The 12,651-nt window shown below is 32.9% G+C and overlaps 1 protein-coding gene across 2 annotated transcripts in view; it reads right to left on the reverse strand.

The window, feature by feature from the left end:
• Window positions 1–12,651, reverse strand: part of LOC114325370 (potassium/sodium hyperpolarization-activated cyclic nucleotide-gated channel 2) — a 571,529-nt gene that overhangs the window by 226,510 nt on the left and 332,368 nt on the right. For both annotated transcript variants that reach the window (XM_050653526.1, XM_050653525.1), the window contains exon 5: window positions 3,769–3,906. In XM_050653526.1, the coding sequence (XP_050509483.1) occupies window positions 3,769–3,906 (138 nt within the window). The remainder of the gene's footprint in view (window positions 1–3,768; window positions 3,907–12,651) is intronic.

A 12,651-nucleotide genomic window follows, 5' to 3' on the forward strand; every position in this document is an offset into this window, starting at 1 on the left:
TCATATTCCTTACTAGAGTTTAAATTAAGTATTTTACGAATGCAGCATGTTTTATTTATTGTTTTGTATTGCGTTCTCATCCAAAAAATTGTCTTTTTTCTTGGCGGATTAAAACACAGATGCATTTAATCTCAAACGTTCCATTGGAGCTTCATATTCGGTGAAATTAAAAAAATTTATGATATACGAAAATATGCTCAAATTAAATGTTGGATATTAAAGTCTGCCAGGAAAATTTATATACCATATCAAATAAATTCAGTTGTGTGTGTTATTTTTAAAGCCACTGACTATAGTTTTTCTTCTAATGAATGTTGAGTATACTAACGCTAACAAAGGCCGCATCACAAAATCTATGAAATATAATACTGAGGTGCTAAAATCTGAAACCGCTAGGGATAGCTACTTACACATTTTACGGGAAGCTTTATCAAAAATCGAAGAAAATTTAAGCATAGATGAACACTGGACTAAATACTCAGCAGCCAAAGGCGCTTTAAAATATAACAAATCCAGAAGAAACGAAGATTGGTTCGACGAAGAATATAGATTTATCAACCAACAAAAAATGAAGCATATAAGAGACTCCAGCAGCGCGGAACCAGATTAACTCTGGAAGATTATGAAAACCTTCGACCAGAAGAAAAAAGAACGTTTAGAAGGAAAAAGAAAATGCAAAAATGAGATTGTTAACCACCATAGCAGAAAAAACTCACGAAGATTCTGCCAATAGATACAGTTGTAGAAAGGAATTCAGAGCCAGAATAATAGCATGTAAAGATAAAGATAGTTATGTATCTGTCGTCTCTTCTGGGGGATGAAATGGGATGGTTCTGTATCTTTTCATCTCTTGTGAGTATAAAATTAAACAATGCAATTTTCTTTACCGATTTATTAATTATACAAACGTATATTCATAGTTTGCTGGTTCAAATCCGACTCGAAGGACCATGAAGGAAAAGCAGGTGTTAGTTTTCCAACATTCAAGACACTTCCATTGCAAAAACAGACTAGGACAGGGTGATGGGCTTTCCTGCCTTTGATTTAACCTTGCTCTTGAAAAGGTAATTCGAGAGTCCTAGATTAACACCTATTCCTTCTTCTTCTTTTTTGCCCTTTAATTCACCCAATGGGCTTTCCCAGTTTCCTCCATACACGATGCACGGCACCTTACCAAGACGAATAGAGAGCTGATATCGGACAAAGGAAGAGAATCTATAAAAACGCATACTGGAGCATAAAAACCATTTAAAGGCTATAAATAGCGGGATAAGATGCAAGATCAGACCTGTTACTTGTGTTTTCGATAAAGGATATAAAATTATGCCCTTATGCAAATTTTTAGCTTCCCAGAGGTCCTAGAACGTCTTGAATCGAGAAAAGAAGAATTTCTAGGTTTAATTTTTTTGGGCACAATTTTGTTCCAAAAAACCTGAAAAAATTCAAGAAGATGTATCTTTTGAATACAAAACTGATTTTTTTCAGATTTCTATATTAAAAATTGAGCCCAGGAAAAATTTTTTGAAATTTTCAAAACATTTTTAGGTTAATGATAATATGATTTGGCCAACTTTTAAATAGTATTTTTTTGTGTATTTTTTGTCGTTCTTTTGAATGGCAGAGGCAGAATTTTTAATATCTGAGCGAAAGGGACGAAACAATCGAAAAAACCGTTTTTTGAGCCGATTTTAGGATTTAGGATCCTGACTATAACAACTGAAAAAAAAAACTAAAAGTGATGTAAATTTTGTCATACAATTTGGTATGTGGGGATATAATAATATTTGGAACAACTTTTCCAAATAACTTTTCGATATCTCTAACGCGAAGCAAATCGAATCGCATATCGAAAATTCAACCTGTTTGTGGATTCGCAGTAGGCCGCGTTTCAAATTTAAATTTGAGTTGACAATCTTAAAAAATGTGATTCATCAAACCTGTATGACTGTGCAAAATTTCAAATCTGTATATATTTTGATAGCCGAAATATAGGGGTGTCTTCGTCATAAATGCGACACACTGTATATTATCAATTTGATCATTTATTTCAACTATTTTTATAGATTCAAAATATACATTAAAAAAACTGATTAATTCACTAATTTTATCATACAAAGTTAAAATTGATTACATTGAAGTATTGAATCAATTAATGTGTAATAATATAATGTCATTGAAATAATTTCCAAGTTCCTAGGGCTTAACGATAATTCGCACTTGGTCACTCTCGGAAGACTCGTTTCCTAACGGTAGGCGGGCGCTCTATCATTATATTAATTTGTTTGAATTTATTTGAATCTATTAAAAATACGACTATATTTGTGGCAATAAATTATCAAATTGATAATATAATATAATTGTTTGAAAATAATATTAATGTAAACTGATCATTATTTAAATTATACAAATAAATGTAGGCGGGCGCTCTATCATTAGATTTATTTGTTTGAATTTGTTTGAATCTATTAAAAATACGAATATATTAGTTGTAATAAATTATCAAATTGATAATATACAGTGTGTCGCATTTAAGATGAAGACACCCCTATATTTCGGCTGTCAAAATATATAAAGATTTGAAATTTTGCAGTCATACAGGTTGTTTCGCACTTTTAGTTTTTTTTCAGTTGTTGTAGTCAGGATCCTAAATCCTAAAATTGGCTGTCCCGAGATGCATCTCGAGACAGCCAAAAAACGGTTTTTTTCGATTTTTTCGTTCTTTCCGCTCACATATTAAAAATTCTGCCTCTGCCATTCAAAAGAACGACAAAAAATACACAAAAAATACCATTTAAAAGTTGGCCAAATTATATTATCATAACCTAAAATTTTTTTGAAAATTTCCAAAAATGTTCCTGGGCTCAATTTTTAATATAAAAATCCAAAAAAGATCAGGCTGTTTTGTATTCAAAACATACATCTTCTTGAATTTTTTCAAATTTTTTAAAGCAAAATTGCTCTGAAAAAAAATAGAAACTAAAAATTCTTCTTTTCTCAATTCAAGAGGTTATAAGGTTATTCATGAGGGTATAATTTTATATCGTTTATCGAAAACACTGTGGGTGAACCTACAATTTTCTCAAAATTTCGTTACAATCTAGGAAAAAGGTAATTTTTTCTCTCACTCTAACTCATAGGCTCTTAAGAAAAGCGCTGTTGCCAGTTTTCGTAAAATTCACCGTTTTTCAGAAGATCTAGGGAAACTGTATTCTTGAGGTCGTGTAGGCAGCAAAATTATAGCGTCTAGTATTGTAGTGACTTATTTATATTGTGTATTTTTATTATGTACCTACTCAAATACTTTAAAAAGTTGTTAAATAGCTTTTTGATGGAACGTTTAAGATATTTTATTTTGTATTACTCATTAGAATTACATTCTCATAATATTTTCTATTAAATTATTGCCAATTAGCATTGACAACAATACGACAATATTGTGCCTAATAAAGATATCGTTATTGATGACTGAAAGTCAATAAAACTTAGTTTTTGGGTAAATATTTTCAAAAATTTTAAAATAAAGTCTTTCAATTCGTGTTTAACCCTTTCGCTGCGCATGGCCCGGATCCGTGTCAGGCCGAGTCTTCAGACATTGCGGGTGACACGGATCCTTGACACATGCACATTCTCACTTTCATTGACAGAAAGGGTTAAGTCACAGGATATTGCTATATAACTGTCTGAATCTCAACTGTGTGTCACTGTTCACAATGCGTGAAAGCCTAATAGCGCATTAACTACTAAGGCAATAACGATTTCTGTACTTACGTATACTTCCTCCCATTGGCTGACGTATCGCACGAGCCTGGACAGTCGGAGCAGGCGTACCAGCGACAGCAGCTTGGCCAAACGCAGGATGCGCAGCGCGCGTCCCGCGTGCAGGATTTGAAAACTGTCACCATAATCCTGGAACAGAGGTTTTAAAAGTGCGGGTAATTGCAACGAACTACGAATGCCCAACAGATATCTAAACATTTAAACACACATGTCACATTCCCATAGGGGTCTCTTGCTATCGTGTTAGTGTTTTGATGGATGTGTTAAGGGGGTAATAAACGGTCAAAGGATTCTTTGCGAAAGCTACACACCAGAATCCACTTAGTAAATAGAACATTATGCATTTCATGGTGAGGTAATAGATGATCGAGATCCTAACACTCATCTGGTACGTTACATTGAAACGCATTGATTCTGTTAACTATGTAGCTTCCACAACGGATCTTATGCCTGTTTATTAGGTTTTTGGTAATCCTTAGGTTAGTTTTTTAGTATTAATTATTATATCTATTAATTATTATTTTAGTAGATCTTCGTGGAGACTACTGCTAATGTTAGTTAAATTAATGATCGTTAAATTTTATTTTTTGATTACTACTTTTTTTTCCAGGCACTACTTTTCCTCTACTTTTAGGAGTATTTTAACAATTAAAGCTATTTTATCTCTTGCTGCTGTTGTTATGAATAGACCAACGAAAGTACATTTATGCTCTTGTATTCTTTATCATCATCATCAATGGTAATACAGCCCTATGAAAGAGCCTCGACCTTCCCAAGTCTATTACGCCAGTCAGTCCTATCCATTGCCAGTTTGTTGCGCCTATTTTCTCCCATTCTCATCTACACCATCCTTCCATCATAGTTTTGGCCTACCCCTATTTCTACTTCCCACAGGTTGTGATATAAGGATTCTTCTAGGAGGGTTGTTATGCTGTGATCTTGCTAGATGTCCTGCTCATCTTAGTCTTCCTATTCTTATAAGAGATACTACGTCTTTACCACCAAATATATATGTTTATATCTGTGGTATACCTCGTAGTTGTATCTCCTTCTCCAAATACCATTTTCACAGATGCCACCGAATATTCATCTCAGGATCCTTTATTCAAATATAAGCAGGTTTTCATCTGCCTTGGAGATGGTCCATGTCTCCGATCCATATATCAACACTGGTTGTATAAGAGTTTTGTATATGGTTATTTTTGTTTTTTAGCTTAAATTTCTGCTTCTCATATGTCCAAAATAGCATTTGTTCGCTAGGATTATTCTTCGCTTGATTTCTTCCGTCATGACGTTCTCCTTGGTGATCAGGGAGCCTAAGTATGTGAATTTGTCCACCACTTCAAAGGTAGAGTTATCAACAGAGAATTGGTGACCGATGTTTCTGGCTCTATTGTTGGGTGTTGATGCCATCATCTTAGTTTTCTCATCGTTTACTTTCAGGCCCATATTTTTTGAGGCATTTGAGAAGGTGGTATACATTTCTTCTAGTTTGCGTGTTGTGCGGGCAACTAGGTCCACGTCATCTGCATGTGCCAAAATTTGAGATGATTTATTAAAAATATTGCCTCTGTTGTCTATTCGGGCATCTCTGACCGCCTTTTTCAGAGCTATGTTGAAGAGGAGACACGCCAGCACATTTCCCTGTCGCCTTCGTTTCCAACGCCTGTGATTGTTCTCCCTGTATTTCGACTTTGCAAACGACTTTACGCATTGTAGCCTTAACCAATCTTATCAGTTTATCAGGGATGTGGAATTCATCCATGGCTTCATACAATTTATTTCTTAGGACCCTATCATAGGCCGATTTAAAATCTACGAAAAGATGGCATGTGTCGATATTGAATTCATTGGTTTTTTCCAGTATTTGCCTTAGCATAAAGACCTGGTCTGTTGTTGATCGACCAGGCCTAAAACCACTTTGATATTCTCCAAGAAGCTCCTCTGAATGTGCATTTAGGCGACCATATAAGATACTCGAAAATATTTTGTAAGCAACTTCGATGGTAAGTAGTTCTTTATAGTGTTCCACCCACCTTTTCAATATTTTTTCTTTTGTATTAAGTATGTGCCCCTCCCTATCTTTACATAGTCTTAGCCTTGGTTTGAATGCCTTTCTTGCATTATTCAGAGTTTTATAGAATTTTCTTGTTTGATTTTCCTGTTTAAATGCCACAAGTTCTTCCAGTATTCTATTTTCTTAAAATTCTCTTTTTTCTTCTATGAATGCACTTCTCTTCTCTTCTAAGGCCTTTATATTTTTGTTGTTTTTCTCGGGTTCTTCTTTGCTGCATCTGTTTATATGCATCGTTCTTTCTTCTTGTAATGTCCTCACACTCAGCATTGAACGAGTCATTGCGTGATGGTGGTTTTTCTGGCCCTAGAATATTATTTGCTGCGTCTTTAATATTGCTTTTACACATTTCCCATTGTTCGCTGATTGTTAGATTCTCATTAATTATGTAGTTAGTTTCGATATAGTTTTGAAACCTTTCTACCGTTTGCGGATTTTCAATATTAAGGTGCGTTGTTTTGGTACTTCTCTCCTTCTTCGCGTTTGAGATTCTAGCTCGAATTCTTGTGCCAACTAGAAAGTGATCTGAATCAATATTGGCGCCTCGATAGGTCCGGACATCCATCAAGTTTGAGAAGTGTCTAGCATCTATGATCACATGATCAATTTGGTTGTTCGTTAATCCATCAGGCGAGGTAAAAGTTCCCATATGTATTTTTTTTGTGTAGAAAACATGTGTTTCCTACTATCATGTTCTTTGATGGCTTGCTCGGTGTCCATTCGAATTGGTATTATTACGCAGACTATATTTACCGATGTGCGGTAAATATATACGTCTATAGATGTGTCCGTCTTCCAATGAGCCACGATATTTCCTATGATCCTCATTTTCCTCAGTCCTTGAGCCCTTGCTAGGGCGCGGTGGTGACATTCTAAATATTGTTGCTGCTCTCTCAATTGGTTGCAATCTTATGCCAGAGGTACGGCTGCATGTAGGGATTTCCTTACCAGAGCTTCATATGGTCTGTCTAAAGTGTTAGAGATCTTCTTAGTCTTTAGCCTTCTACCTTTATTCCTTCTACTATCAATAGCTCCATAGTCAGCGTTAGTTGATTTTATGTTTTGTCCAGAATGCGCGAAGAACACTTTTGTAAACCCATTTAAAAAATATTTTATATGATTTTGCTTAGTAAGACTTGCTACAATTCAGAGCAGACCAAGGCCTCCCTGAAGATCCCAAATGGGTGAAATGTTCGTAAGAGGATAGTAGTTGGTAGCCTAAGGTTGGTAAGAGAGTAGTAGCGGAAAGAAATATTAACTCTCTTTTATTTTCATCAGCTTACATTTTACTTCTATCGATTTTTTTGAGAGTTCAGCTGGGTATTTGTATAATAATGGTGACAGTATGCACCGTCCAGAGAAATAAGGTTTTTGTCGAGACACTTGAGCAGCCAGGTTGCAAATGGGTTTTTTTGGGTACTATATACCTAATACATTATAAATACAAAAATGCCCGTCAGAGTTCGGACGAGAAATTTAGTTAATAACTAATAAGGGCCAGAAATGGCAATTCTTTCGTTTAAATCGCTACAGGTAAAAATAGGATAATCAAATATCTTATCTATAATATTGTTCTTTTAGTAGATGATCCAAGGTTTAAAATGATACTTTTTGAATTTTGTTCGGATCATTTGTTGCTTCGGAAATTGCAAAATAAAACTAAAATTTCGAAAATAAAAAAATTGCTGCAACTTTTGCGAAAATGATCTTAAGACTTTTATATTGCATGAAAAGTTGACTCAAATACTCCATATAATGCACACAAAATTTTAGGGCGATTCGTCAGTTAGTCTAAATTTTATTCAATTTGTTTATCCCAAAGAGCTTTTTTTGGCAATGTTATTGTTCAGAAAATAATAATGATATAGCAATTGTGTGGAAACCACATAAAAGAAGAATAGTTATAGTTTCAAAGTATTGAAAAAAAAATCATTACAAAGTCGTTTTTTTTTTTCACTCCGAAAACATTTTACTAAAGTAGAGTCATTTTTGTCTTATAAACAATTTGAATAGCTTTGTTAATATTGACTGTAGAGTAAATCTACTTTGAAATTTCAAAAGCTGGTATTTCTACACGAATTTTCAAAACAAAAACAAATGCCCAGGTTATTTAGGGTCAAAGTTAGCTTCTTTTATTATTTAATTCACAGTTACTTCTATATACATAAAATTCTCCTGTAACAGTGTTAGTTACCATACTACTCCGAAACTACTATTTTTCATAGCCAAAAGTTATAAGGGGGTTGCCCCCTGACATTTTTTTTTATTTTTTCGGACAAAATTGTCTACCCTAATTTTATATGATGTAGAATTAAAAAATACATACAACCCTTAATTTTCACTCTTCTATCACTAACCCCTGATTGTTAATAGCCATTTATATATTTACATCTATATAAAATTCTCCTGTCACAGTGTTAGTTGCCATACTCCTCCGAGACCGCTTGACCGATTTTTATGAAATTATATATGTATGTATATTCGGAAGGTCTTAGAATCGGTCGTAATCTATTTTTCATATCCCTGAGTGATAAGGGGGGTTCCCCCTAACATTTTGTAATGTTAGGTGGGGATATGTGTACATAACTTACTCTATCAGACTACGAGTATATACAAATTTAAAAAATTATGATCAAAATCCATCAACAAGCTCTGGAGATATTAATCACAGCATGTGTTTGAGGAATCAGTTTCATTTTTTAAGTCCACGGATTTTAATAATTCCCCTCCTCCGACCACGAATCGATTTCATTAGGACGTCATTTTTAAAGCTTTATTAACCACTCTGCTGAGGTTCGAAGTTTACTCAAACTTTTACACATAAACTATAAACCTTCAACTTCAAAATTGCGCTAGTTAGGTTGCTTAGTTTTTATAAACAAAGTAGCCGTCAATTAAATAAAAAAGTTGGCTAACTTTGACCATAATTAACTTAGGCAGGAAGTTTTTTTTTTAAATTCGTGTAATAATACCATTTCGTGTAAATCACATTGTAGTTTTACCTACATTCAAAATTAACAAAGTTATTCAAATTGTTTATAAGCCAAAAATAACTCTGCTTTTTGAAAATGTTTTCGGAGTGATAAAAATGACTTTTTAATGATTTTTTTAAATACATACATTGAAAATATGAATATTTTTCTGTCATGAGGTTTCCACAGAATTGCTATATCGTTATTATTTTCTGAACAATAATATTGCGAAAAAAATGCTCTTTGGGATAAACAAATTGAATAAAATTTAAACTAATTGACAAATCGTCTTAAAAATTTTTGTACATTATAAGTACTGTTTGACTCAACTTTTCATGCAACATGAAAGTCTTAAGGTCATCTTCGGAAAAGTTATAGCAAATTTTTTATTTTCAAAATTTTAGTTTTATTTTGCAATTTCCGAAGCAACAAATGATCGGACCAAAATTTAAAAACTGCTGTTTTAAACCTTGGCTCATCTGCTAAAGGAAAAATTTTATAAATAAGATATTTAGTTTCCCTATTTTTACTTGTAGCAATTTAAACGAAAAAACTGCCATTTTTGTCCCTTATGTGTTCTCATGTGTAACTAAAATTCTAGTCCGAACTGTGACGGGCATTTTTGTATTTATAATGTATTAGGTATATAGTACCCAAAAACCCATTTGCAACCTGGTTGCTCAAGTGTCCCGAACATGGTATAATTTTGCCTTATTTCCCTGGCGTAGCACCCCTATCTAGTTCTCTTTTTTGTTTTGATTGCATTTGAATACATTCCGTGTACTTTACCTTTCTCTGAGTTTTTATCATGAAATTTCTATCATATAGCAGGATTTTGCTTCCATGAGGAATAAGGTTAGTCTGCGATCCATACCATGTTGCACATAATCTAGTATTAAATATATGCCTTTGCCCATTGCTTTCTCAAGCAAGTATTCGCTGGTATGCCATCTATTCCTGTTTTCTTTGTTTCTTGTTTGGCTGAGAGCCTTCTCTACTTCTGCTCGTAAAATGATTGGTTCTGCCTCTTTGATTGCATGTTTCTTGTGTTCTGAGACTGACACATCTTTTGAAGTAAGTACTTTCTTTACTTTTTTCATTCTTATCAGCACTATAACATGCCTCACGTTTTATGCAGATTATTTTTCTTATTTTTCTGTAGATTCGCATCATCTTCTTTAAGGTCCAATCCTCTATTCTGTAAAGCATCAAGGAAAACACATATGAGCGTAATATTCCTACTTTTAGTTATAGACCAAGTTATACCAACACACCACTGGGATATTATGTATTTTTTGTTATATTTATTTTGTCTTACTCAAATTTATTAATTTTATTATTTAATTGGGTAATTTGTACATGCAGTGTCGTGCTGGATTAAAGTGTATCACAAACTTCACTTCTATTTTCAGTCTAGGGGTGATTTTTTAGCCCATGTATATTTAGATCATGTATATAAATGCTCTCAGAGAAACTATATCTAGAAAGAGTCTATATCTAGAAGAAATAAGTTCTAGGAGAACTAAATTCAGGTCTTAGTGCTCTAACACCATCACCACATTCCGATAGGTATATATAATATTGCTAAAGATGTGACATGTAAGACAATTTGCAATATTTACAGTATTGTTATTATAAACACAAACAGTAAACAGTTTCTTATTAAAAACACAAACCTTAGTTAACATACATAACATGCTAGGAAGACTAAAACTACTAAAAAATAGTGTTATTTTACATAAATATACATTTTAAATATTACCACTAAAAACCCTTAAGGTCGCAGGCGCAAAATTTCGGCTCAAATGTTTTTTAAATGGAATTATTCGAATTTTTCGAATCCTGATGAAACTAATAAGCATTTTTGAAAAATTTAAGTGCGGAATGAAAGATTACATTATTACCGAGGGCCGAAAGTCCCTTATAATAAACAACATTTTTTTGTAAAGCAGACATTTGAAATTAGAAATCACACTAAATTTTCTCTTTTCTTTTCACCCCTATAAATATTAAAATAAATATTATAGAAGTTTTCAGGGACTTTCAGACCTCGGTAATACCGTAATATTTCATTCTTTGTTAAAAAATTTCAAAAATACTTATTAGTTTTCTTAGAATTCGAAAAAAAATGCATTTTAAAAGCATTTGAGCCGAAATTTTGCGCCTACCCCCTAAAGACATATATTATATTGATAGATGTTTCTTATCGTTTATTTTAGTCTTTATTAGGACTCCACATGCATATTATATGACGGGGATATATACATTTAATTAATGGATGAGGGATATACAGATTCATAGTTCATTTTTTACTCTTAGACATTGATTAGTTTGACGGTGATTAGTTGTTCTTCTTCCAAGTGCTGGCTTCTTTCTTAAGATAACCATATGTGTGAGAAGCTGGTATATTGTCATTTTGTCATTAATTATTTAACCAAATACTGGAGTTTTATATCTTTATTTCATTCTTCCCTCTTCTTCCTTTGTTGTTTGAAATTTTTAGATGATCAGTATGAAAATTCAACGTTAATAAAACTAAATAGATGATTCTTCTTTTTCTTCATGTGCTATCTCCTCTAAGAAGGTTGGCAACCATCATGGCAATTCGCACTTTCGATACCGCTGATCTAAAGAGATCAGCAGAAGTGCAGTTAAACAAAGCTCTCAAATTGTTTAACCAGGAGATGCGTCTTCTTCCGCGACTCCTTCTACCCTGTATTCTTCCTTGTATTATTAATTGTAACAAGTTATAAGTCGCGCCCATCATGACATGTCCCAGATATTGCAGTTTTCTAACTATAATTGTATTTAATTTTTTTATATTCTCCCATTCTTCTCAACACCTCGAGATTCGCGACTCTATCGACCCAACTTATTCTTAATATCCTTTTCTAGGCTAATAACTCGAAGGCTTCTAATCTGTCCAAAACATTTTTTAATGTCCAAACCTCCAACCCATAAAATAATACAGAGAACACGTAGCATCTCAGAAGTCTTATCTTTAAAGAAATTGTCCCTGATACAAAATACTTTCATGTTGTATGCTCTATCTACTTGCTTGATTAAATTGATTTATTTGTCATTATAGATAGGTTTTCTCGATTTCGGCTATAATTATGTATTTCCAAATCGCACCGTGCTGACAAGTTTGTTATTCATTATACATCCCATTATCAGAGTAATTCCTCATTATATTATTTTCTCCATTAAAAATTTAAGAAAATAGATGCCCTTCATTTTCTAATCTCTTCCAGTCTCTATATATTTTCCTAATTCTGTGAATTCCTAATTTTACTACTTGAAGCTCTATCACTACTAAAGTATATCAATTAAAGGTATTTTAAGACAATATTATTCTAACAGACACCTACATTCTGGACAAACCTTTAGACCACATCCAAATATTGCTTTGGGTATATGTACATTCAAGATTATTATTCTTGCTTCTAATCAATAAATTATTATTAATCTGTCTATTTATAAGAGTAGGATTATTGTGATTATTAAATTTTGTTTACGTAATAAAGAAGGTATTTTAAAATATTTTTATTGCAACCGTTTCAATGTTATCGGTTTATGAAAAATATCTCGTTTCAAAAAATTAAAATAGTAATCAAGTTTTTTGTTCAAAGTCAAATTCAAAATTTTAATTTCTCATAGTCTTTGTTTTAAGACACGTGTTATTCTTCTCTTAATTCAAATCCAATTTTAAAATTGTGTAAAGCAACATCTTAATGTTCCACTGGATTTTAGTTACTTTAAAACAATCCTTACAAGACAAAGCTTATAGATCCACAAAAATGCTTTTTTACGATATCATCTGCATAT

This window comes from Diabrotica virgifera, chromosome 6 (genome assembly GCF_917563875.1).
Source record: "Diabrotica virgifera virgifera chromosome 6, PGI_DIABVI_V3a".
Taxonomy (NCBI): domain Eukaryota; kingdom Metazoa; phylum Arthropoda; class Insecta; order Coleoptera; family Chrysomelidae; genus Diabrotica; species Diabrotica virgifera.